We start from the raw sequence: 27278 nt of genomic DNA on the forward strand, positions 1-27278 counted from the left end.
GCTCCAGAGCACAGGCTCAGGAGTTGTGGCCCGAAGGCTTAGTTGCTTCATGGCATGTGGGATCTTCCCAGACCAGGGACTGAACCTGTGACTCCCGCATTGGTAGGCAGATTTGTTACCACTGAGCCACCAGGGAGGTTCGCCATACTTACACTAAAAAGTTCACTGCTGTTCTTCTGAATTTAAAATTTGACTCAACATCTAGGTGGTGTTTTTTTTTTTTTTTCCTGGAAACCCAATTATAGGAGAGAAGGGGTTGTAATCAGGGAGGAGGGAGTGTCTGGAGATACTTCATCTCCACTTTGAGCTAAAGATTGACTTAGGAGCTTTTGGCTAAGTTATGTTTCCTGGAGAACTGACTCCATGGGGAGCCGGGAGAGGGATCGGTCCTTATGGGTGCCTCTTGCTCTTCGTGGGATCCCACCTGGGCTCACTGCATACTGGTCCCTCCAGACCTTTTGGCTTTGCAAGGGCAGCACATCCTTCTGTCTGCTCTGGGAATGGAGGACAAGTGTAGTCAAGGTAACAAGCAAACACAGGCATGATATGCAAAAACACAGACATTTTTACTTTAATAAGTTATAAATTCAAGGAGCCAGATTTTACTCTACAGAAAACAAATGTATTGATGGCTGTCATCAGAGAGATAAAAACGCTGTGATTGAGTTCAGCACCAGAATAACCCATGTGACAGCTGCCTGTCAGACAGGGAGTACATAGTCAAAATGCTTCATCGGATAAAGACTTTGCTATTGAGCACCATTTGTATACTCCAGACAAACAAACAAAAAACCTTAAAGTACATATGAAAGGCTTATACATGAAGTTCCATGGGTTTTCCAAAAGGAGTAGATGAGAGAGCCAGGTCCCAAAACTCTAGCATGAGTCTTCCCACAAACATGAAGTGACTCTTGGGCCCCTCAGCTGACTTTCCAGAGCAGTGGACAAAGAGGACCTCTGAATCTCAACCTGGTGTTAGGAAACCTTGGCTCAAAGACTGCCTCTGCCTCCCTCAGGCTGCAGGAGCCTCTCTGGAAGCTCAGGACTGTTGCTAAGCCAGCTGTCCAACCACCTTAAGCTCAGCGGAAACTTACAGTGTCTCAGAGCAGGTGAACACTGCCTTCTTAGAGAGACCTCTGAGGACCATCTAATCCAGAGAAGTCTGTGGATATATGGCCCAAGGCATTAAGTATGGCATGTTGAGCCACGGCCACATGGTCTATAGTTCCCAGAGGGCATCTTTCTTCCTGCTGCAAAAGACAGATCTCCCTGGGAGTGTCCCACCTGGGGGGTCTCCCCAAAGGCTTCCAGCCTTCAAGACACATAGCCCTGCTCTGCTGAGATATGAGAACGGAGCGTTCCCATCCTGTGGCTTCCAAGAAAGGTAAACTGAGTAATACTCTGGCTAGAGCTAGTCCAGAGCTTCCTCAACATTCTAGAGCAGACCCCAGCCAGCACTGCCCAGCCCTTCAGTCTGTGAGTAGCACCAGTTGCCATGCGTTCAGCCAATGGAGGAAAGCCGTGGGTCTATTTCCTAATAGAGAGGTGGAGTTGCAGAAGTGCTTCACACTACATCTTGTTACAGAAGTGATACTAATGATATATACTCAGAAATATTTCCTGCAGTTTGATTCTTAGGAGCCAGCAAGTGCCTAAGAGGACAGGTATGAGAAAGTGTGGAACGTGGTGGCAGCAGGGAGGGAGGCGGGCTGTGCGGGGAGACGGTGAGGCTGGTCCTCAGCCGTGTGATGGTTGGGCATCATCCCACCTGTCCCTCACTGTTTCCTAGAACTGTAACCCGTCCCTTAGACACACACAGACACACACACACACACACACACACACACACACACAGGTTCAGATAAAGGTATTTAGCACCTCAAAACTCAAAAAGCAAACATCGTGGTGTTATCTTGAGCCTCAGTATTTTCATCCACAGAATGGGGAATGGAACAAGAAAGAGTTCTCTAAGATCTATGACTGGTGAGAATACCAAGTCTTAAAAATTTTCCTGGACATGAAAACCTTAAGAATTACATGTCAGGCTAGGCCCGGCTAAGGAGCTAATGTGCTTGGTCCTGTAATTTCAGGAAGTTTAAACTACATGTTCACACATAGAAAAACAACCCCTGACCACTCCCTGGATTTTCCAGCAGAGTGCATGCCTCCCTCATCCTTCCAGTGACTTGAGGAAGCAGAGTCTCTCTGGGGAGCCTCAGGCCTGAGGCCAGGCTGGCCAGAGGTGACAAGCAAGGCCAAGGTTAGTGAAGAAAAGAGGTGTGAGCGCCTGGGAGTGCCAGCTGGTGACCACACTCATCCACACCACCTGCCTCACCACCTCCAGTACTGGAGTTTGCTGGAGTTCATGACCTCCACCTCACTGCATTCATCTTAATGACTGGTCACTTAGTAAATAAATCACTGTTTCTTCTAAGAGCCCCATGCGTCTTGTACCTCGACCTGGAGATTGGTAGGAACTGTCCTGCATTTCCAGCGGGGCTGTCACCGCAAGGAAAAGGTTTGCAGTCACTGCTCAGAAACTTGGGGCAAAGGTTTTTTCTCTCCCTCCTGCTGTCCCTCATTGATGGGAGGTGTAGAGCCTCCATATTCCTCTCTACCCCACACCCAACCCCAGTAGAGGACTTAGAACATTCCAGGACTAGGAAACATAGGTACCAACCTAGTTGCCACATGCTTACAACTATATATGTGTGTGTGTGTGTGTGTGTGTGTGTGTGTGTGTGTGTGTGTGTAATGTAAATATACCTATATATTTACATTATTCTCCTTCTTTGCTTCCTCAAAACCTTTTGGAGTCAGGAATCTGACTTCCTCTCCACAACACAGGAGTTGCCATGGAATATCTCTATAAGCAAGGAAAAAAAAAGCTATTGATGCTATCTTTCCATTTTATTAGAACTTTCCGAGCATCTCTTTCTTCCTCATCTCATCAATGAGCTCCTGGATTCTTTGGTTTCTGGTCTTTTCGTACGGGCTCGGTCGTCGAGGGATCAGGTTGGGTGGCTGGACTTCATCTTCCAGGCCATGGATTTTGTAGGGCACGTCCACAGCGTTGGTTTCTGGGTGGTCCTCGGTGGCATTGGTGCTGGAAGTATTGAGAGGCACCTCCAGGGGTATGCCTGGCGGAGGCTGCACCTCCATGACTAGAGTGGGCACTGGAAGGGTGGGCACGAGCTCTTCGATGTCATTGTGCTTTCCGGAGGGTGGCTCTGCCCTGTCGTCCACATCAGTGAGGTTGTCGTGCAGCTTACAAGACTTGCAGCACAGCTTATTGTAGCCTGGGATGGAGCAATAGCGAGACAAGACTTCCATCCTACAGAACACTGACTTGTCGCCTTGGCAGCGGCCCTCTGAAAGAGAAAAGTGGGACAAATAACCAAAGGACAGATAAGGGGGACCTTCTTCCCCCACAGGAAGCAGTTTGCTGGAGGAGGCATTTAAAAGAGCCCAGAGACAGCACAGAGGCAAGCAAGCTCACACAGAAACCCTGTGTGGTTTAGAGACGAGGGAGCCCTTGGGCCGGGCAGCGTCCGGGGACCCCCGCCCTGGAGTGGTGTCACACTAGCTGTGAGCAATGCTCCCCTCTTCCAAGCAGGCCCCAGGTGAGTCCAGATGTTTCAGTATCTTTCAGAGTTGGAGACAGAAATGAGGTCTGTCTGTTCTTAAGGAGTGATTCCAAGCCCAAAGAATTGGGCTTTGTCAGCTCTTCACATGTGAGATCCCAGTGGTAACCTCAGTGACGTTCTGTTGCACAGTTTGACTCTATTTACAATCATCTTTAACCTGTAACTATAACAAAATTAAACCTAAAAGAACCAATTGCTAACGCCCAAAAAAGCAAATCCCAGAGCCTCGGTTATGGCCTCGCCATACTCCTCCACATCGTTTCCATCTTCATCCAAACCCCTCAGATGAGCTTTGCTTCTGGAAAGTGCCTACATAAAAATTAAAAGTCACCCAGACTTGTCTAGGATTTCTTCCACCTGCTTCAACTTATGTGACACCCTGCGTCCTGCCACTGCGTCACCCACCACATGGCTCTGCCACAACTGGGCTTCTGGTCATTTTTCAAAGTGCTCCAGAACTTGATGCCTTCACACAGGCCAGTCCAGCCTTACATGTAGATCCAGCCCAGCATATCTGCCACTTTCTTTCCCACCCAAGATCTGCTCATCCGTGGTCTGAGCGCATGGAGAAGCCTGCCTCTGCAGAGGCCGCTGTTGTCTCTCTCGTTTCCTCTTTCCTCATGGCTGTCTCCTTCTCGGCCTAGCTCCAACCCTGTCTGCAGCGATATTAATAAGACCCTCTCCTCTCGTCTTGTTCTCAGCCTCTGTCTTCTTCCCAAATTTCTACCCACTTCCCTTTCCACTAACACCTAACCACACATAAATTAGGTGTTATTGAGATGATTTACAAAAATTCATTCAACATAGAAGAATAAACCATTTAACGGGATATTTGATCCATGATAAATTCCTAATCACTGACCTCGATGGGCCCCACTCTCCAACTATGTTCCCTGCTCAGCCACTCTCTACTCTTCATAATGGGCATTTCAGACTTTTCCCATCTGCTGTGCCCTCCTATCCCCTCAGTCTCCTTAGGGCAGGTGACATCTCCTACTGAAAGGCAGCAAAGAGGGGAGATGGGAAGGTACGAAGGAGGGGAGGGACAGCCACTGGTGGGAACCACATCCAACATAGTTACTCTTTGCACTAACGCAGGGTGTGTTCCACATCGACATGTAAAGCTATGCTAACTCATTGAGATATCCTGTAATAACAGACAGGCAGGCCCTCTCCCATGTGAAAGCCCGTGGTTCTGACATCTTCCCTCTGCTGGCCATTGCTCCAGCTTATAATTTTACTTTACAAGCTGGTAACCCACTTACTTGGACACCAACCTCAAACTTTTGGAGCTTCAGACTCTTGGATACAACTGTCTACTAGATACCCCTCAATTTCTGTGGCACCAAAAGTAGACTCCATGCGTCCAGCCCAAGGCCACGGCCTCCACTGGCATCATCCATCTCAGAGAATGGTCCTTCATGCACACAAGCCAGACCCCGGGGACCCCCTGTCCGGTCAGCTGGATATATGAACACATCACAGTGCAGACTGAAGCTCCTGGAACGCCTCTCCTGCCTCCCTGGAGGCAGGTTTCAGGATGAGGACCTGCCTCCTCCACCTCTCCAGGCTCTCAGGCCTTGCTTGCCTTGCTCTGCAGGGTGCTCCCTGTGGCTGCAGGCCCTTTGCACATACTATATCTCTCTTCTTCCTCATCCTCGAGGCTCAGCTGACACACGTCCTCCTTGGTCGAGCACTGCCTGGCCTCCCTGGGAGGCGGCATCCCACAGTGTGTGGTCTAGTGGTGCCGCGGGTCTCCCCTTCCCAGCACCTCATCCCAGCTACCAAGTCCACGTTTGCTGTCAGGTAAGGTAACTAATGCCTGACAGTTTCATCATCCTGAAAGCTACGAAGGGCAGAGCCCAAAGCTGTATCCGGGTGTCCCTTCATCCCAGAGCCTAGAACAGAGAATCAAAGAATACGGAAGTGTTCCATGTGAATAAGACAGATTCGAGTAACTAAGTCCAAAACAAGGAATTCGTGGATGTTAGAATAGCGATGGTATAGGCAAGAACATACAGGGGCATATATCATCAGAGAGGGACCCAACCTTGACTCTGAGCTTCTAAGTGGCTGAAATGAGGAAACATGACTGGGCAAGGGCTGACGACATGAAGAGCTAGGGACACATGGGCTGTTTAGGAAAAGCACAGGTCTTCCTAACCCTGAGATGGCGAAACAGGCCAACATGTGGAGGTGAAAGGCAGATGGTCTTGCACAGAGGGTCAATTCCAGAAATCAAACTAAAATGATCCTGAAATGTGACTTTCAGGGTTTTAAAACCTTGGATAAAATTTTACATTAAATATTCAAGATCTGAGACAGATGAAATCAGAATAGTGCTATTTGAAGCTGGGTGGAGCATACTCAGAGCCTCTGCTTCCTCCCTCCTGGCCCCTTTACCCTCCCTGGCAGCCACTGAGGTAGGCACGTGAAAACCATGCCTACAGCCCTCAGGAGACACAGGGGGCTTTGGTAACACTAGGTGTGGCATCTCCCCAAGGCACTGGCCATCAGCTGGGGCAGGGAGGCCAGAGGCCTAGATCTCAACAAGGATGGGGCAGGCCTGGCCGTGCTGCTGGGACTGGGCGCCCCTGCCCCAGAGACGCCCTCTCCCGTCACCTGAGCCGCCTCCTTCACAATATCAGGACTGGCATTAAGCATCTCCCTCACTTGTCTCCTGCCAGGCGGGGATCCTGAGAAGCCGGTGTCACGTCAGTCTAGGGTAGGGGTCTGCCAACCACACATGTTGGCGAGTTGGTCCCTCCACCTGGTTTTGTAAACGGGATTTTATCGGAGCAGTCCTGCTGGTGGCCTGCCTGCAACTCTAGACAGGGTGACCTCGGCAGGGATTTCTCCTGACCTGTCTGGGCAAGGAAACTTAGTGGACACAGCTCATCAGACACAGTTGTCTCTTGGTCTCCTGTCTCTTGAGCTGGGAGTCTTTCAATGATCAGAGCTCTGGGCAGGCTGACCTCAGTCATGGCTACTGTGACACCCACCCAAAGGCTGCTACCTGGCACCCGGTGCCCTGACGCCTATCTCCACAGTGCTTGGTGGTCATCATTTCTCATGAACTCCCTCCGCCCTGGAGCAGGACCCCTTCATGGGAAAGGGAAGGACAGATGCCCAGATTAGGAGGTCCCACGTTGGACCTTGACATGCTGCGTGGTCCTTGTCAGCAAGGGGAGTGGACACATAGGCCCTGTGGACCCTGAGGGCAGGCTGTGGGCAACAAGGTAGGCATGGCTGGGCACACACCTGTGTGACTGCTGCAGGCCAGGAGCTCAGAGCTACAGCTGCCTTGTCCTTCTCCAGCCTAGGCTCTCCGGAGGCTGGCCTAGCCCCTGAGTTGTGCCAGGAGCCAGGGCAGTGGCCTGATGGTGGCTCAGGGCACAGTGACCTGGACGTTATCTCTGCTACTAAACACATATTCCCATTCCACAGGCTCAGATCCCAAAGATGGGCCCTGTTCCCAACTATGAGGCCTTATCTACAGGGAAAGAACCGAGGTGTCCCTGCAAGGTGCCTGTTAGCACTAAAGGTTCAAAAATCATGGTGGGGTGTCTCCATCGGCTGCTGTCATGTTTTGAAAAATGCCTGGGGAGGGGGCCTAGGCCTTGGGCGGGGGAGGGGCCCTCAGCATCTATGCTGAGCAGGGGAACGGGGACAGGAAATCACTGGAATCAGAAACTGAGGAGCTGATGTCCCAGAAAGGCACTTTCAGCTCTACAGCGCCGTCGGCCACAGAGGTGAAAAGAAGGAGGCAGCAGTGTGCCAGACCCAAGCATCCAGTTTCACTGAACTTTTATTGAGTTTATTTGTGGGATGCATGACAGGAAGTCTTTCCACGGTTAGTAAGAGTAAAAGATCATTTTCACAGTCACTTTGGCACACACTAACGTTGTCTCATAAAAAAACCAGAAAAGCAACGGCAATGGAACCTATATAATACGTCATTAGATACATACAAAACACTAATAAAATATCCCTGATGAACCAAAGTGCATATAGACAGAGAGCACAACGCCCAGGACTGTTATTGCACCTTCCCAGAGTCACGCGTGTCACTCGCATCGCCTAAGTCAAAGTTGGAAGTTAACAGTCGTGAGAATTAGTATGTGTTACACTGCGTATTTACATAACAGTAACTAGTGCCAAGGGAGAGCTGGACGCTGTCCAGCGGGGATGCTATGAAGAGGGGAGGGCTGGGACAGGAGGGGAGTGGCCGGCTGGACTGCTGCACTTGTCACACCAAGGGCCAGGCCAGTCGCCCTCTGGTGTAAGGCAGTGCCAGCGGCCGGGTGCTCAGGGCTCCAACAGTCAGCGCCAAAGGTGATCCCGCGCCTGGGGCCCTGCACAGGCCTGGGCCTCCTGGACTCCTGGACTCAGCCAGGCCTCCTGAACTGAGAAGTCTTATCCTTGGCCAAAGGTGGGTGAGCCGGCCGCCTGCCTCTAGGTTGCACTGCCTGCCTCCTGCCTGGGTCATGTCTCCCCTCTGAAGCTGGAGCTAGCAGCCAATTCTGTTACCTTTCAACTTTAAGGCATCTTCTACATAGTTTTATCTAAGCAAAAAAGCAATAAAAATTGAGGTAATTCTGTAGTTGTTCACACGGGTAGGCGGCCACATCCACGTGAGACAGCCTTGAACTCTCACTTTCTCGCCCCGTGCAGGGGGCGATGTGCACACGATGAGAAAGGCCATTGGAGCAAATGGACAGAGAATGGAAGTGACGGCGTGTCCTGATGTCCCACCGCAGGGACACATTCCCTGCCTCTTCCGCTTGGCCTGAACCCCAAGAGGGGCTGGGGACGGGGGCCAAGGGTTGTGTGAGCTGGACGCGACGGCCACAGCAAGCAGGCCACGGTCACACGAATCAGGAGGACACGCTGAGCACAGGGTCAGCAGCGGCAGCAGCAGCGGAGGCTGGGGAGCCCCTGGCACACTGCTGGGCACGGGCCGGGCGCCAGGCTGGTGACGCACAGCTGCACGCCCGAGACCCCTCTGGGCTCCCTCGCTGGGAGGCGGCGTTTGAAAGGGGGCAGGTGGGCGCCCCCTCAACTTCCAACCTGCAGCTCCAGCCTGGAGGGCTGTGGCCCTGTGAGGCGGTCACAAAGTGGTCACATTCACACTTGGGCCTCTGGCCCCTCCAGCACCACGACAGATCTTTGCCCCTTTAAAAGCCATCACCACCAGGTCCTGGCACCCCCACAAGAGGCCAGTGCCCCGGGCCGTGCCTCTGCAGGACTGGCCCTCCCGGCCAGGTGGCTCCAAAGGAGACAGCCGAGCACAGATGCCCGGAGAAACAGATTCCGCCAACAGAGCTTAGGAAGAGTCAGGGGAGTTTTCCATAGACAGAGAGGAGGGGCGCCCACGGCAAGCTCCACAGGGCACACGGCATGCACTGGAGGGCAGAGGCAGAGTTATAAGCGGGCCGGTTACTTGGCGAGGGCTCCTGGGCTGGCGAGCTGGGGTCCGGTCGGGATAGCCACTGGACCACGTAGCTCTTCTTGGAGGGGTCAGAGGTGTTTCCTAGAGGAAAAAGACAGGCACCTGTGGCTGCTAGGGTACCGGGTCTGGGCCTCCAGGCCACCCGCCCCAGACAGGAGGGCTCCGTGGACTCTGGCGTCCCAGGGACAGATGGGCCCCAGTCACCCTCCAGGCCCGGCTCCTGCCTCTCCTGCACCGAGCATCTGGGGCCTCAGCTACACAGGGCCGCTCCCCAGCAGGCCCCACCAGCACCGCCTTATCTTGAGAAGTGCTGGGAACGAGAGACCCTGGCTCTACACTCCCCTCGGCTGGGGCACACCTGACCGCCTGAGCCCAAGGTCTGTAGCAGGGACCCGGGCTGGGCCTATGGCGTGAGCTGTCATGGGGACCAGGAAGAGCTGATGTGTGTGCAGCCCTTGGCAAGGCACCCAGCACAGTGTTCTGGCTCTTCTCCTCTCAGGGCGTTAGGTACCCTCTGCACCCACACAGGTACCCCTAGTCATACAGGTACCCCTACTCTCACAGGTGACCCTACTCACACAGGTACCCCTACTCACACAGGTAACCCTACTCACATGGCTGCCCTTACTCACACAGATACCCCCTACTCACACAGGTAACCCTACTCACAAAGATACCCCCTACTCACACAGATACCCCCTACTCACCCAGGTAACCCTATTCACATGGGTACCCCCTACTCACACATGTAACCCTACTCACACAGGTACCCTCTACTCACATGGGTACACTCACACAGATACCCCCTACTCACACAGGTAACCCTACTCACATGGCTGTCCTTACACAGATACCCCCTACTCACACAGGTAACCCTACTCACATGGCTGTCCTTACTCACACAGATACCCCCTACTCACACAGGTAACCCTACTCACATGGCTGCCCTTACTCACACAGATACCCCCTACTCACACAGGTAACCCTACTCACATGGCTGTCCTTACTCACACAGATACCCCCTACTCACATAGGTAACCCTACTCACAAAGATACCCCCTACTCACACAGATACCCCCTACTCACCCAGGTAACCCTATTCACATGGGTACCCCCTACTCACACATGTAACCCTACTCACACAGGTACCCTCTACTCACATGGGTACACTTACACAGATACCCCCTACTCACACAGATACCCCCTACTCTCACAGGTAACCCTACTCACACAGATACACCCTACTCACACAGATAACCCCTACTCACACAGATAACCCTTCTCACACAGGTAACCCTACTCACACAGATACCCCCTTCTCACACAGGTAACCCTACTCACACAGATACCCCCTACTCTCACAGGTAACCCTACTCACACAGATACCCCCTACTCACACAGGTAACCCTACTCACACAGATACCCCCTACTCACACAGGTAACCCTACTCACACAGATACCCCCTACTGACTCACACAGGTAACCCTACTCACACAGATACCCCCTACTGACTCACACAGGTAACCCTACTCACACAGATACCCCCTACTGACTCACACAGGTAACCCTACTCACACAGATACCCCCTACTGACTCACACAGGTAGCCCTACTCACACAGGTAGCCCCTGTTACATGGGTACCCCCTACTGACAAGGGTGCAGGTACCATCTATACTCACAAGGGTACCCCTACTTACACAAGTACCCCTATTCACATGGGTAACCCCTACTCATGGATACACCCTACTCACATGGGTACCCCTACTCACAGGAGTTACCCCTACACACACAGGTACCCCCTACTCAGACAGGAATGGGCTGAGCCCTGATGTGCAGTGACCATGAATCTGGTTTCCCTCCCAGACCAAAAGGGAGTGCCAGGAACGCAGGGATGGGCTGAGTCCCTGCCGTTCTCCACTAGGGCCTGGCCTGGAGATGAGCATGGCAAATGCCAGTTCCTTTCATCCCCTGCCAGGGAAAGGTCCCAGACCAGGCCTCGGTGGCCTTGGCTTCTCCTCCAAGCTCACAGCTACTCTCTTTGGCCAGTTGTGGGAAGAGCTGCCTTTGCCTGGCTACCCTCCTCCCTGGACCTGCTGCATGCAGGGCTTACGGGGACAGGGGCCGAGCCTGCAGATCCTTGCCGTCTCAGGCCGCTCCTCCCGGCAGACCCCAAAGCTGTCGTCCGCAGTTCGGCAGAGCACCGGCCGTTCCTGGGTGCCATTCCCACAGGTTACTGAGCACTGCAGACAGAGAGAACCAGTCAGGGCCCGCCTCCCACGCTAGGCCAGGGCTGCAAGGGCTCTCCAAGTGGGTGACCCCACGACACTTGGGAGGTGGAGAGGGACAGAGGGGAGAGTGTGAGCTAGAGGCCTGCCCGGCCTTGCCCTAGCCTCTGGCAGCTGCCTCAGGCTCTCGGGCTCTCAGGCGAATTGGAGAGAACAAATATGCAGGGCCGGATGGAGCCCGGCACTTCTGGACTCAACGAGTGCTTCCCTTCCCTATCTAGAGGAGTTGAGGCCTGGAGGAACGGCTGTGCACTGCGGATCACCAAGAAAGCTCTGCCTGCGCGCAGGAGGCATTGGCAGAGGACGCTCCCTCCCCCTGGACACAGAGCTCTGTGCCACCAGCAGCCTCACGGTCCCCTCCAGTCTCTGGCCCCCTTGGCGTCGCCACACTGGGAGGGGCCGGAAGAAGCCATCATGCCCAGACTCCTGGCTCTGCTCACAGCTCAACCCAGCCGAGCCAAAGGAGGATTCTCAAGTTCTTGCCTCCTGTGTGAGAAAGGGCTGACTCAGCATACTGGGTTGCTTGAAACTTCCCAGTCCCAAGAAAGGCCTGTTTTCAGAACTGGCCCTTGGCTAACTCCAAACCAAGGTCATGGAATGGTCTGCCTGGTAAGAGCTTACCTGTGTGCCTGAGGTCCTGAACCAGGCTGTACCAACTTGTTTGGTTGGCTTACACCAAGAATATAATGTGTGGTGAGCATCTGCTCTCCTTCTGGGGTCCAGGACTTCAGTAATGGATGTCAGCCATGCAGGCACCCTGTGCTCCCATGAATGATCCCCAGTGAAAAACCTGGACACCTGGACACCTGGATGCTTGTGCCCGGTTTCCTCCAGACTTCACCCAAGTGCTTTTCCCTCTGCTGATTCTACTCTGTACGTGAACCGTGAACTCCCAGATGCTGAAGTTGCATTTAGAAAAGGCAGAGGAACCTGAGATCAAATTGCCAACATCTGTTGGATCATAGAAAAAGAAAGAGCGTCCCAGAAAAACATCTACTACTGTTTCATCGACTGTGCTACAGCCTTTGACTGTGTGGATCACAACAATCTGTGGAAAATTCTTAAAGAGATGAGAATACCAGGCCATCTCACCTGCCTCCTGAGGAACCTGTATGCAGGTCAAGAAGCAACAGTTAGAATCAAACATGGAACAAGAGACTGGTTTCTAACTAGGAAAGGAGTACGTCAAGGCTGTATATTGTCACTCTGCTTATTTAACTTATATGCAGAATACATCATGTGAAATGCCAGGCTAGATGAAACAAAAGCTGAATCAAGATTGCAAGGAGAAATACCAATAACCTCAGATATGCAGATGACACCACCCTTATGTCAGAAAGCAAAGAGGAACTCAAGAGCCTCTTGATGAAAGTGAAAGAGGAGAGTGAAAAAGCTGGCTTAAAATTCAACATTCGAAAAATGAAGATCATGGCCTCTGGTCCCACCACTTCTTGGCAAATAGATGGGGAAATATTGGAACAGTGACAGACTTTATTTTCTTGGACTCCAAAGTTACTGAAGATGATGACTACAACCATGAAAAGATGCTTGCTGCTTGGAAGAAAAGCTATGACCAACCTAGACATTGTATTAAAAAGAAGAGATGTTACTTTGCCGACAAAGGTCCTATTCAAGGCTATGGTTTCTCCAGTAGTCATGTATGGATGTGAGAGTTGGACTATAAACAAAGCTGAGTGGTGAAGAATTGATGCTTTTGAACTGTGGTGTTGGAGAAGACTCTTGAGGGTCCCTTGGACTGCAAGGAGATAAAATCAGTTAATCCTAAAGGAAATCAACCCTGAAGATTCGTTAGAAGGACTGATACTGAAGTTCTAATACTTCGGCCATCTGGGGCAAAGAGCCGACTCATTAGAAAAGACCTTGATGCTGTGAAAGATTGAAGGCAGGAGGAGAAGGGGACGACAGAGGACGAGCTGTTTGGATGGCATCACTGACTCAATGGACATGAGTTTGAGCAAGCTCCAGGAGTTGGTGATGGACAAGGAAGCCTGGTGTGTCCATGGGGTTGCCAAGAGTTGGACACGACTAAGCGACTGAACAACAACAGAACTTTCCTTGTAATAAAGCATAACCATGACCATAGCAACTTCCGTGGGAATCTTTGAGCCCAAAGCTGGTCTTGGCAACCCCTGACCCACCAGGCGTGTGGGCTAGATGTCAGCGCTCCCATCAGCTCAGCCTGGCCCCCAGAACTCTCCTCCAGCCCCTGAGACCATCCTCACTATTTTTTCAGCCAGGTCTAAGCCCTCCTTTGCTCCCGTCCCCTCTTGCAAGTCTGATTGGCCTTTTAGCCACAGTACTGCCCCCAGAGACAAAAGGCCTCCTTTCGTATCTTGGAGCTCAGGCTGCCCCTAGTCTTCTAGGGTTCCAGTCCCCCACAGCACATGGGAGCCTCTGCCCTGCAGAGTAAAGATACACATTCCTCTGAGTTTCACACAGAACAGTAGCCAAGGAAGCCTGGGTGCCCTGAGACCTACAGAACGTGGCCTAGGGCAAGAACGGCGTCCAGGCCAAGGCGGATCACCCCGGCCACCTCGGTCCCACCCAAGCTTGGTTTCGGGGCTGAGGGCACAGGGCCGGGGAACTGCTCACCTGGGACCAGGATCCGGCCCGCCACCGACCAGGGCACAGCTCACGGTTGCAGGCCCGGCGGCCCTCGGGTCGAGCGTCATTGCAGTGCTTGGTGTGCACGGAGCGGGTGGTGTTGTTGTGCAGCGGCTGGACACAGCGCACGGAGCGAGCCTGCATGCCTGTCCGCCCACAGCTCCGACTACACGGCTCCCACTCGCCCGTGACCCACCTGCCAGGGCACACGGCACTCGGTCAGCCCCTGGAGAAACCCCGGTGGACTGGGGCAAGGCAGCCTGTTCCTCCAGGCGCATCTTCCCTGTGTCAGGAAGGTGCCCTGGAGGCCAGCTGTACCCCTGCCTGAGGCCCTGCAGACCATGAACCCCAAGCGTGCCCACTGCTGGGAGACCCTGGTTTGGGGGTGGCATTTGTCCTTTCTTGGCCTCCTGACTCTGCCCTCTGACCTCACCAACCCTTCTGGGCAGCAGCATACACGCCCTCAGCACCTGTCCTCAAAGGGCCCCCACCTGCCTATCTACCCACCATCTCCCCTGCTCGGGGCCCTGCAAAAGGAAACTGGGCCCAGAAATGCAGCCCCATCAAATTCCGGGTCTGGAGGGTCAAGGCTGCAGCCCCTGGGATGAACTGTGAGGGAAACATCTACCACAGGGCCAGAAGCAAGCCCGCCACCCCAGTTTGGAAAGAGCCTCAGTTTCCCCATCTGAGCATTAGCACTTGTCATTTCTAGCACCCCAGGTAGCCCTGATGGTTAAGAACCTGCCTACCCATGCAGGAGATGCAGGGCTCAATCCCCGGGTCGGGAAGATCCCCTGGAGAAGGGAATGGCAATACACTCCAGTATTCTTGCCTGGAGAATCCCACGGACAGAGGAGCTTGGTGGGCTACAGCCCATGGGGTCACAAAGATGCGCATTACTGTTTTCTTCTAGCTAGTCTGAAGGAGGAGGCCACTGCACAGCCTGAAACACCTTAGACTCCACAGAACATGTTGAGTGAGAAGACTCTGAAATGCCTCAGGGCCTGTGAGGCCCAGAGCCGCCCAGAAACCAGATCCTGCGCCACCGCCCACAGGAGCCCCAGGACGCTTCCCCCCTCCTCTAGTGGGGCTGGAGGGCAGAGAGGCCCGGCACTCACACGGGCTGGGAGCACTCCTGTGGGTTGCAGGTCCGGCGGATGGCTTTGGGCTTTGAGACGGAGTCGCAGAAGCCTCGGTGCACCATCTTGTGGTCCAGCCTCCGGCGGCAGCCATACTTGGTGAATTGGGACCCTGAAGATGAGAGCTTGAGGGGGCTCAATGGGACAGCATGGGCCCTCCCGCAGGTGTGGAGGGGCGGCTCCTCAGGCCACTTCAGCCCTGTTCTCCCTGTCCTGCTAATGGGGCGAGGGTGGGGCAGGTTTGGACGAGTCCCGCATGGTGCCCACCCAGCACCGCAGGCCAAGTGAGGGTGCCAGGCCAGGGAGAGCAGCCTCCTGGGTGGCTTCCTGGGGCAGGAGGGAAGGTTCTATCCCCTCTCCCAGCATTTAGTCACTTATTATACCTTGGATTAATATGCACTGAGAACCTCACTAAACATGGAACACAGCCTGCAAGGCTCCTTCAGCCAGTCTAGTACAGCAGTTCTCAGCTGGTGGAGATTTTGTCCCTGGGGACATCTGGCAATGTCTGGGACACTTAGCTGTCACAACTGGAAAGGAGATGCCACCAGCATTGAACAGAGAGAGGCTGGGAATGCTGCTCAGCATTCTACAATCACGGGACAACCTCCGAAACAGATGACTATTGAGCCCAAAATGTCAGCTGGGATAAGTCTCAAAATCTCAGCCTAGTGCGTTAGACATGATAGAATATGACAGGGCAGCCTGAGTTAAACTGGGCATCTGGGGGTGCCCCAGGAAATACAGGATACCACTGCTCTGGTTTCATGGAAAGCAGTGAAGGAGGCTCCCCAGGGAGGAGATGGCCTGTGCAAAGGCCCCGAGGCAGAAGCACAGCATGTCCAGAAAACCAGCTAAGGCCAGCATGGACAGGACCAAGGGAGCGAGGGTTGGGAGTGCCAGTGGGGCAGAGGGAGACGTCAGAGAGCTACTTGGACCTTGGAGGCCATGAGGAGAATTTTGTTTTTTATCAAGAGCAGAAGGATCTGCTGATAACTAAGACATCAGGAAAGGGTATGGTCTAATCTGCCCCTTTAATAGTTTAAAGTGGGGGCCAGTCAGGTAGTGAGGATGCCGCCAGGACTGGGAAGACGGTAACAGCAGATGAGTCCAAGAGAAATGCAGGAGGGAGGCTCAACAGGACTCGCTGATAAAATCCAGGGCTGGGCGGCTCAGGGGACGGCTGGGTGTCACCCACTTGGGCAGCAGCACTGGGAGAACTCCCTGTCTCGTCTTGGTATGGGACCCTGCGTGGTCCTGCGTGGTTCTGAAGGCGGTCGGTCCTGGGCAGCTGCTTCTGCAGGCTGAGTGTCTTCTCCTGCTTCTCATCTCCCCCAGTCCCCAGGGAACAGTGAACACACTGGGCAGATCGTAGCTTCCTATCTGGTACATCGCACCCAAGTTTGAGGTCCAAGGCCAGTGGGACCTCCTTGCACCCAGCCCTGCCCCAGAAAGGAAAGGCCTTTCTGAATGAACTCAGGAGGGACCTGCAGAGGAGGCCTCTCCACTGGTCTCCAGCATGGCCCAGGTCTTCCCTGCGGCCTGCCTCCCGATGTCACAGTGATCTATCCAAACCACCCTCACAGTGACCTCCTGTCAGGCCAGACCTCCTTCCATGATGATGCAGGTGGGTGCGAATGTCACGCAACCCCACACATGCCCCCTGCTGCCTTTGGCCAGCGGCCCTGAGCACCTGCCCTTCCTGTCCACCCTCTGCCACCTCCCTGGCGGGGCTGGGCCCTTGTTACCTGGGCAAAGGTCACTGCTCGTGTCCAGTGTTCTCATAGCTGGCCCAACCCTCACTCCAGGCAGTCAGCAGAGACCATGGGCTGAAGGAAGCGCCTCACCCAGGAGACCCTTCCTGCTCATCCCCCTCTCCTCTGGGGCCCCAGCTCTGAGAAGGCCCCTCACCTCCACCGCAGGGCTTGGAGCAGGGTGACCACTTCTTCAGGGCCCACTCGTAGCCCACAGAGTCGTCCTCCAGGACGTTGTTGTCGTCCACATTGAGCGAGTCTTCATGGACCATGTACTTGTAGGTCAGCGAGATGCGGGCGTCCCCCTCCGGGATGACCTGCCCGGGAGACAGGGGTGAGTATGCCCGCCCCCCACCTCTCTCCCCCAGAGACTGCTAGGAAGGTCAGTCTGAGGAACACGCCTGGCCAAGTCTCATTATTCCCGGTAGTCAGGTTCTAGAAAGTCCCAGCAAACACTGAACTGGCCAGTACTGAACCACTGCTCACAGGGGAACACAGGGTCTGGGCCAGCGAAACTCTGGTCGTGACATTTCATCAACAGCCTATGCGTGAGCGTATTCTCTGTGTGTTTCTGTTTAGACACCTCGATCAGTACACACTGTTGATTCACAGCCAGCACCCAGGTACTTGTGCCTGGACAAAGCTCAGTAACACATGCGTTCTTGTCGCTCCACGGGGCAAACCCACAGCCTCCATGCAGAGGGACACCAGACACACTTCACAACCACAACTGGGGACACAGTGAGATTATCCTCCAAAAGCAGAAAAATGCAAAGATCATGGCAGTAAATAGAGTGTGAAAAGAAGCTATTTACAGTAGGGGCTGAAATAAGCAGCAGAACCATGCCTGGCTCCGCTCCGCTGGGAGCATGCGTGTCAGGTGCTCACACTTTGCCTGCTCCGCCGAGAGCGCAGGCAGACCTCGCTTTGCGGCGCTTCGGTTTACTGTGCTTCACAGACGCTGTGTTTTGACAACTTAAAGGTTTATGGCAGCCCCACATGCGGCAAGTCTACTGGCGCCATGAGTCAACAGCACTTGGCCACTTTGTGTCGTTCTGGGTCACATTCCGGTAACTCCCACAGTCTTTCAAATGTTTTCATTATTGTCGGACAAGTTAATGGCAGCAGTCTTGTTAAGGCTTCGAAAGCTACTGACTAAACAGAGACCCTGAAAGGAGTTACATGCCAAGCTGCTGACTAGCAGAAATGGCAAAAGATCTTGGGATCCAGCAGGTAAGGAAGGGAGTAAGTCACCAGAGAGGGAGTAAGTCACGAAGCTTCCTGGGCCTTGGGAATCTGCCCTTTCCCAGGGATCTGCTGACATTCTGAGACTTAGGAATAGGCAGACAAGGCTTTTCATAATAGCCAGAGCTGCATCTCCACACAGAAGGCACATGCGGCTTGAAATAAACGGAGGACTGCTTTGCACAGGGTTCTGAAGTCTCAACAGTGAGAGAAGGGATGGGAGGCCTAGGGGGACAAACTGCCCAGAACCTCTCAGCTGGGGGTCCAGACTGCTGTTCCAGGGACTGCCCAGCATAGCTCGAGTATGGATGCATACATTTGTGTCTTGCTAGACCATGTACTGGGAACTCCAGATTAGATCTGGATGGCTCCCAAGTTAGTCATATACATAAAAAATATATATATTTATATATTATATTAACATTATGGTATATATTATAAAAATGTTATAATATATTATATAATTTATATTATATAATATAAAAATGCAATTATATTATATAGTAATTGAATTAATTAAATATTATAATATTTAATGTATATTATGTGATTGTATTAATATATAATATAGTTATATAAATTTTATAAATTTATATATTTCTAAAATTTATATTTATAAAATATTTTATATTTATATATTATATATAGATATTATATATAATATATATATAATATATATAATTATATTAATAGTATATAGTATTATACTATATATATAATATATAGTATATAATTATATTATATATTATTATAAATATAAATAAATTATTTAATTATTTATAATTATAATAAATTATTTAAAATTATAATAAATTATTATAAATAGAAATATAATTATATTATATATATAATATAGTATATAATTATATTATATACTATATAATTATTATATAAGATAATTATTATAGTATAATAATTATTATAATTATAAATATATAAAATATATTATATATTAGTATATAATTTATATATTATATTTATATATTATTATATAATTATATTTAATATAATAATATATACTATAATATAGTATACTATTTATTATAATTATATTATATTATAATGTTTAATATAGACTTATATATCAAATATATACATATTTCTTGAGGCGATGTATGTATAATAATTTCTTACGTTACCTGTCCTCATACTGTAACTTACTACTAATGTAATAAACTTCCTTATTTCTTGCTTACTAAGTGTGCTGTGTGTTTGCTGTTCAGGCGTGTCCGACTCTCTGTGACCCCGTGGGCCGTAGCCCTCCAGGCTCCTCTGTCCAAGGGATTCTCCAGGCAAGAATACTGGAGTGGGCTGCCATGCCCTCCCCCAGGGGCTCTTCCCCACCCAGGGATGGAACCCAGGTCTCCTGCACTGCAGGCAGATTCTTTATGGTCTGAGCCACCAGGGAAGCCCAGGGGGGTTATTTTGCCAGTGCATCCTCTGAACCTGAAACCAAAAGGAAGTCTCAGCAGGACATGGCTCTTTGAGCAGAACAATCATGGCCACTCTTATTCCGGTGATCTCTGACCGAGCGGTCTTTGACGTCATCACTGTAGCTGGCGTTTTGCTCTTTAATTGAGGCTTGCACATTGTTGCTTAGCCCTGAGGCGGTCACGCATTTTGCAGACCACAGATGGCGTGACATGCGCACTGGGAAAGAAGCACATTCACGCGACTTGCATCACTGTGACTTTCACTCCACTGCGGTGGCCTGGAACCAAGCCGACCTATTTCTCCTGAGGTGTGTCTGTACCCGTTTGGAGATTAGAAATACTTCTGGTAGGTGAATTTACCACCACAGAAACAGCAGGACTGAGGCCCGACTGTGTGCACACCGACAAAGGCAGGGCAGCAGAGGCCTCTCTGGGGATGGACAGTGCAAGCGGGCGAGGTGAGCAGAGCACAGCGCGCGTGAACACCCCGGCCCCCAGCTGCACACCCTCGTGTGGGGCGCTGAGCCCCAGCGCGGAGTGCTCACCTTCACAGAGGGGCAGAAGAGCCTTATCCGCAGTGTTTTAATCTTTTTTTACTGATCAAATATATTGCATATGCAATTGAAATTAAGTTTTTAGAAGTAAATTAGGAAATCAACCCTCTGTGTTCCCACCACCAGGAGCAGCCTGTGGTCCTGGACTCAGGGGACCCGGAGTCCAGTGCTGCTCCGAGACAAAGTCTTAGTGTGACCTGGGTCTAGCAGTCCAATTTCCTGGAGCCCCATCGGTCACCCCCAGGGAGTTTCAGGGTTTGAATGCAGTAGCAGACAAGAATAAGCATGATGAGAGGTGGCCGTGAATGTCGCCCAGAGTTGTTTGTGGAGGAGAAACCTAAATGTTTATAGGGGATTTTGTCTCTGGTTGCCCAGGGACACAGGGCCCAGCGCGAGACTGGTGGCTCCACGCTTGCTCCTCACTCTGACACAGAGATGGAGGGCCTCAGCTCAAAGGTCAGGCCAGAGGGGACATGCAGAACATGGCCCAAAGGCTGCAGGGAAGCTCAGGGCTCCCAGGCACCGCCCGACCCCTTCCCCAGCAGCCACCAGCCTCACTGGCCTCACCGGCCTCACGCTGCAAGAGGTGGCAGGCCTGGCCCCTGCCTGACCTACCAGCACAGTGATGGTGCCGTGCAGGGGGCCCATGGTCTGCAGCGTCTCCCGGCCGTCCTCATCCCGGTACTCCCACTCCACACCCATGGCGATGAAGGTCTTGGAGTTGGGATCCACGTCATTCTCCTCATTTAAAATGAACTTGCCCGTCTCCAGGTTTTTGACAGCTGAACGACAAAAGACAGAAGGACGGAAGAGAGCCATGATCACCCGGGGGCAGAAGCGTGGGAGGTCAGCAGGGTTCACTAGTTTGAACAGGTTGGGGGAGCTGTGGGGAGCAGAGCCCGTTGTCTTCCTCCAGGGGCCCATCAGTCCCACTGACAGCCCAAGCCGCCTTGGGAACCTGCCTTGTCCTTTGTCTCTGCGCTGGACCTAGGTTTCCCTCGAACCCACCCTTCTGCCGGGTCTGGGGCTCCTTCCCGGATCTGCCTCTCAGGCCCTGGAGGAGAGGCTCCATGGTAGGGACCTAGCAGCCACCAGGGCCACGTCCCTGCCGTCTACTTGGAGCACTCAGGGGGCTCCCAGAGCCACTGCCCTCCATGACCCAGCTCCCCGGGTGAGGGGTACCTGCTGGACACCAGGGCTTCCTGCCCTGGGGTGAGCATGCGTCCCACACACCCTCCCACCCTGCTGATAACTATGGCTCAGCCTGGTACCCCACCAGTCCCCTACATCCCAAAGAGGCCTGACCTGACTCGGGGCCCACCCAGCCCACTATGCATCCACAAAGAATGTCTAGGAGATGAGAATCCGCTGGTCGCAAAGCCCCACACTTGCCAGTGTGGAAAGCGGCTACTGGGGGGCTGCTGGAAGATTTTAGCAGGGAGGCCACAGACTGGGCACAAAAATCACGGGATACCAGTGAGAAAACCGTTTCCTGCACAAGTTTCCTAGACTCCCTTGAGAGCCGTTCTAAGTGCCAGGAGGTCCCCAGCTTGTCACTAACCCTCCCTCCTTGTACGCAGGGATGGCCCTGGACAGGAAACGATGTTTAGGTAGAAGTGTCTCTTTTTTTAAGGGATTGGCTTTTATATTTGCCTCCTACTTAAGACAAGGAGTACTGGCTGTCCATGTGGGGACAGCAACATTAAAGTCTCCTCTAAAAACACGGAAGAAATATTTGCATTTTAAAAAGTGGTGTTTGCTCACATCAGCGGGGGTGCTAGATGCCTGCAGTCATGGAACCCCTGACCCAGGGCACAGGGAAGAAGATGGGACCCAAACTAGGAGAAAGGACTTGTGCAGGGCCCCCTCACTGACCCCCAGCATCACTTTCTACTTTGGCCCTACAGCTTGCGGGGGTGCGGATGAGTGAACCCCTGTGAGGGCTTCCAGGCAGCCTGCAGGAGCACAGAGCCACAGGGGCTGCCATGTGAGAAGGGGCGCCCCGAGTTGTCAGAACATCCAGATTTCCAAGAGATGCAAGGAATCTCTATTCCAAAAGGACCACTTGAATTTAAAATGAAACTAAATGAAAATATGCAGCTGCACCATGGGAGCCGCTCTACCAGCTGGCCTCAGCACCCGCTACTTGTGGACCTTGCTGCCTTCCAGTGGGCAGGGGGCCTCCCCTTCGACCTTGAGGCGGGAGGTACGGCATGTCTTAGACAAATGCCCCTCCAAAACTGCTGCGAGGGAAGCCCTCTGATCCCAACCCGGTGGCCTCTCCGCTGGGAAAGTGCTAAAGGAGAGATCCACCCATCAGCTGGGCCAAGCCAGGGACAGAGGAGATAGGGCTGCAGCCCATGCCTCCCGGTCAGGCCCCTGACCCCCAGAAGAGTCAGGCTGTGGAGCCCCTGCGTTGTCTGGCTCCGGCACTCACCCAGGTGATGGCTGGTGGTGTCTGCTTCCTGGATTAGCAGGTGTCTGGCTCCTGCCGGGATCTCAAACATCTTGATGTAACCTTGGTTGGGACAAGAGAGAAGGGCGAGGCTGTCAAATGCGGACAATGCAAGGAGGGCCTTGCCCTCGATGGTGGTTCCAGAGGCCCAGTGTTTGACGGGCTCTGACTGCCCACTGAGAGAGGGACCCATGGGAAGGCTAGTGTATCCCAGACAGCAACAGCCCTCCGGCTCATTTCCAAATCCCGGCGCTTCTTCAACCTCTTCCGTTGGAAACTTGGTGGGTGTCCTCAAGAGCAGCCCTGGAGTCATGCCCCGCATGGAGCTAAGATGCCACAACCAGGAGAGAGGCCTTCAGCAAGCTGCTCAGTCTCCCCGGACCTCAGCAGCTAATCCCTAAACACAAGACTGCCTGCTCACATGGGACTGTGCAGCAGCCAGCTGGCAGCAGCCCCCACCAGCTCTGAGTGGAGTCTGGCAGGCTTGCTCCAGGCCCTTCTTCCAAAAGAGCTGAGCCAAAGCGCCTGCGTGTGTGCCGTCACTGCCGAGTGCAGCCTGTGTGGCCCCGTGCACTGTGCAGCCCAGCAGAACCCTCTGGGCCTGGGCTTTCTCCAGGCCGGAATACTGGAGTGGGTTGCCGGGCCCTTCTCCAGGGGATCTTCCCGACCCCGGGATGGAGCGCTCACCTGCTGCATCTTCTCACTGCCAGGTAGCTTCTTTACCAGTGAGGACGTGGGAAGCCCACCAAAGCAGCGTCTCCCCATTTCAGAGGCAGAGCAGTCAGCTGCCCCAGGCCCCCCCAGAGCCCCGAAGCCAGGTGGAGGGACCACTCTGGAAGGAGGTTCATCCAGAGGGCTGTCTTCCCAGAGCCCACCTTGGCCAGGGACCCCAAGCTCCCCAGCGCCCAATTTCCTGTGGCCCTGTTGGGACAGGCCTGTGTTTCCCTGGGCCACAGGCTGCGCTGGCTAGCTCATCAAAGGTCCTGCTCACAGGCGCCCGGGGGTGGCAGTGGTGGAGCAGAGAGCAACGGAGGCCAGTGGTGGCTAGAAAGCCTTGGAGAGCTGGGGAGGGAGGCCTCAAATAAAGGCATTGAAGACTCACCTTGGGCATCCCACACCCTGGCATCTCCTCGTTCCCACCCAGCCTGGGGCCTGACACAGCGACCCCTAAGATTGCCTCTCCACCTCACCCTCCCAGACTTAGAGCCCCTCTTCCCAGACAGCCCCCGCTCAGGCGCTATAGACACTCAGGCCGGGGCCTCTGGGCAGGGGGAGGGAGGGGTGCACTCACCGAGCTTCTTGGGTGCGCGTGTGAACGTGCCCTTGACCACCTTGCAGTGTGAGTTGTCCCCTCCGCACACACCACACTTGTCCTCCTGCTTGCTGGAGCCGATCACCCCGTCACAGCCCACCTTCTGCAGAGGGGTGGGGGAAATGCGGTGCCCGCTGAGACCCTGCTCCCTCGGCAGCCCAGGTGTGGGCAGTCCCTGACGCAGAGGAAGGAGAGGGGGCTTTGGAGCAAGAAAGACCCTGTGTGCCCACTGCAGGGGGAGCGCACATTGGCCCAGTCTGCGTGTGCAGGCTCTCTCACCCCACATTTTGTAAATAATGACTGTGTAACAGCTGAGCGCATTTGTAGCCCTGCACATGCGCATCAAGAGGTGCTTGCTTGGCCGCGAGTTTTGGGCTGTAGGGATATGCGAGCTCCACGTAAAAGGCGGCGGCGTGACTGCTGCCTCACGGCTGTGACCCTTGGGTCAGCCACGAGAGGAGAGAGAACAGCGTGAACACTGCTACAGCGGCTGTGTCGGCCAGGAGACGCTGTGTGCAGTTATGCTGTGTCATGTTACATCTGCTGCTATAGCTGCCGCGTCAGCCAGGCGAGAATAAATGTGTCTGCAGTTCCAGCGGCTCCTCGAGTCTCCTTCCAGCCTCCTAGCTCGTGCCTTGCCTACCTTGGTTTCAGGGAACGGTGCAGACAGTGTGAACAGCAAGACAACTGGCATCACGAACGGGATCAGCAAGACACACCCACCCAAGGACCAGCCTTACCCCCGCTCACTCACCCACTCATCTGGACACTGGGGCCTGCAGAGGACTCTGCACAGCCTCGTGTGAAAGTCACTCGGTCGTGTCTGACTCTTTGCGACCCCACGGACTATACAGTCCATGGAACTCTCCAGGCCAGAACACTGGAGTGGGTAGCCTTTCCCTTCTCCAGGGGATCTTCCCAGCCCAGGAACAGAACCCAGGTCTCCCACACTGCAGGCGGATTCTTTACCAGCTGAGCCACCAGGGAAGCCCAAGAATACTGGAGAGGGCAGCCTATCCTTTCTCCAGTGGACCTTCCTGACCCAGGAATTGAACCGGGATCTCTGGCATTGCAGGTGGATCGTTTACCAGCTGAGCTACCAGGCCTTAGTCCCGAGGCTGCCCCGGCACAGCACACTGGCGTCCTCATGAACATGAGTCAGAGGTGGCCTCTGCCCGTCTCCCGGGCGCCCACGCAGCAGCCCTCCGGGGCTCCCCCCAGAGCTTCAGCCTGCAGGTCCCTCCCTCACACTGCTCCCAGGAATGGTGTCCTCTTCAGTTTGTCTGGGGGCGTGTGGGCACGACACAAGAGCTGGTAGGACTGCTTCTGCCTTCATTCTCTCAATGCATCCCCTCAACACTGTCCACTCTAGTATTAAAAATCGTTCCACACAGAGCAGGGATGTTTCCTTGCCTTCCATCTGGTGGAGGCAGGAACACATTCCGGCCCCTTTACACGCTACAGCCCTGCGACAGCGCACCATTCCCAGCCGCAGAGCTCTGTGCGGAGCAGACCCGGAGTCTGAGCACACTGCCTGGGGCCGCGTTCACACCCATGACCACACTCAGCAGGGAAGACAGCCTCTCCTCTAGCTGCTCTGCTCCCTGCCTGTTCTAGAGTGCGCCGGAGCGTCACAGGTTTCGCTCTTTGCCCTGGCTGCCAGGAAGCCCTGAGCCAGTTCACCCCTCAGGATCCTGCTATCACCACCTCTTGTGAGACTGCTTCCTTCCCTTTGCTCTTTGACTTCTGACTTTTGTCTTACAAAGACCTTTGAGGGCTGGGTCTCTAGACTACGAAGGGGCTACAAAGCCAGTTTCTGGCAATGCAGTCTTAGAGAATTATTCAAACTGGCCAACCCCAAGCTGTTTATTCTGCCTGCCGCCCCTTTCCCACAATGGAAACCCCAATAAAAGCTTTGGCCCAGACTTTCCCCTGCTCCTTCTGCCTCCTAACTGAACCTAGTGCACAGCACAGCATGCTCTTCCCTCAGGAAATGAAAGTAATAAGCTCTTCTTGAATGACAACTGACTTCTCTGTGTCATCCCCCTTAATTAAAATCCCAGGAGTACAGAGGAGACATTGCTGTCTTTGTTTTCAAGTGTTAACACTTGGTTGAGTGCTTGGAGTGTGAGCAGACTGCGTGGCTTGCCCTCCCTGCTGGCTACAGTCCTACTGAAACACGTGTGGAGAGAATCCCAGAGCTCTCCCCCCACAGCGCCACACCCCACTTCTCCGTTCTTCCAGCCTCTTCCGCCTCCTCCAGGGGACCTGCCGCAGGCTCTCTGCCAGAGATAGCCTGAGGATGCGCACGTCTCAGGAAGGTGAGACGGGAGGGAGTCAGCCTCGTTGAGACTGCAGTCTGCCGCATTTATAGCAGCTGCAGAGGGTCCCTGCTATTTCTAGAAAGGGGGCAGGTCTGCACTTGTGTCGCTGATAACATGCTGAGTGGGCCCCACAGCCATCTCCTGTGACACCCAAAGACAACACAGTAACAAAACACAGCGTTTCTACAGAGAACCAAGCCGACAAGAACCACAGTGGGCTCCCCCGAGCAAGAGTAAGCTGTCCAGTGCCCAGCGGAGGGCAGGGGCACGGCGGTGCGTCACAAGGGGTCCCCAGGGACCTAGCGCGTCAGGGCCAGCTGTGGCGCTGGCGAAACTCGTGCTCTGGGCCACGGCCTCGTCCCACACAAGCAGAATCTCTGAGGTGGGGCCTTGAGCTCCTCAGGCGGCTCCTCAGACTCAAGTCTGAGAACCCTCATCATGGAGGAGGACAGCAGGGAGTAGGGGCTGGGAACCAACGTTTGCTGAGAGCCTGCCCTGATCGAGGTGTGGTTTGCAGTACTTTGCATGCTTAACCTCAGCGAGTCTTCCCGAAGCCCCAGAAAGCCGAGGCCCTGAGCCATCGCTGCCCCTGCTCCTGGGGCACTCACCCTGCAGTCCCCACGCACGCAGAGGCTGAAGGCGTCCTTGTAGGAACAGCGTGTCCCGTCATGCACCATGCGCTTCATGGATACCACCTCCCCGGTCTCCTTGGACTCACAGTAGAGGTGACACCGCTCCTTGGCTGGAAGGGAAGCAGGAGGGTGTTGGCTGGCTGGCTGCACCGCTCACTTTCTTGTAGTTTCCTTCCTAAGTTTGCTAAAGCGAAGCACCTCGCAAAGAGAAACTCCCACCCAGGAGCGTCTCCTTATGATTCACCTGCCCCCCACCCCACATGTCTGCCCTGGGCCAGGGGAGAAAGGGAAAGAAGGGTAGTGACGGCAACACGCTTCATGACCCTGTTGTTCGGGACTTAGCTTCCCCCAGCTGAGCTAGGCTGCTTGGATGCAGCCAGGTCTCAGATCACTGGGGTCCTACCTAGAGAACCCCATATT

The 27278-nt window shown here is 53.6% G+C and overlaps 1 protein-coding gene across 1 annotated transcript in view; it reads right to left on the bottom strand.

Annotated features, from left to right (window-relative positions):
* The window catches only part of ADAMTS2 (ADAM metallopeptidase with thrombospondin type 1 motif 2), a 260395-nt gene continuing 233659 nt past the window's right edge, over positions 543–27278 (bottom strand). The window contains exons 13-22 of the mRNA XM_018051595.1: positions 26835–26968; positions 23882–24005; positions 22573–22653; positions 20751–20917; positions 17061–17220; positions 15129–15261; positions 13999–14206; positions 11211–11340; positions 9091–9180; positions 543–3371 (exon numbers count right to left, since the gene is read on the bottom strand). Of these exons, the coding sequence (XP_017907084.1) occupies positions 2914–3371; positions 9091–9180; positions 11211–11340; positions 13999–14206; positions 15129–15261; positions 17061–17220; positions 20751–20917; positions 22573–22653; positions 23882–24005; positions 26835–26968 (1685 nt within the window). The 3' untranslated portion in view covers positions 543–2913. The remainder of the gene's footprint in view (positions 3372–9090; positions 9181–11210; positions 11341–13998; positions 14207–15128; positions 15262–17060; positions 17221–20750; positions 20918–22572; positions 22654–23881; positions 24006–26834; positions 26969–27278) is intronic.

This window comes from Capra hircus, chromosome 7, assembly GCF_001704415.2.
Source record: "Capra hircus breed San Clemente chromosome 7, ASM170441v1, whole genome shotgun sequence".
NCBI classification, from domain to species: domain Eukaryota; kingdom Metazoa; phylum Chordata; class Mammalia; order Artiodactyla; family Bovidae; genus Capra; species Capra hircus.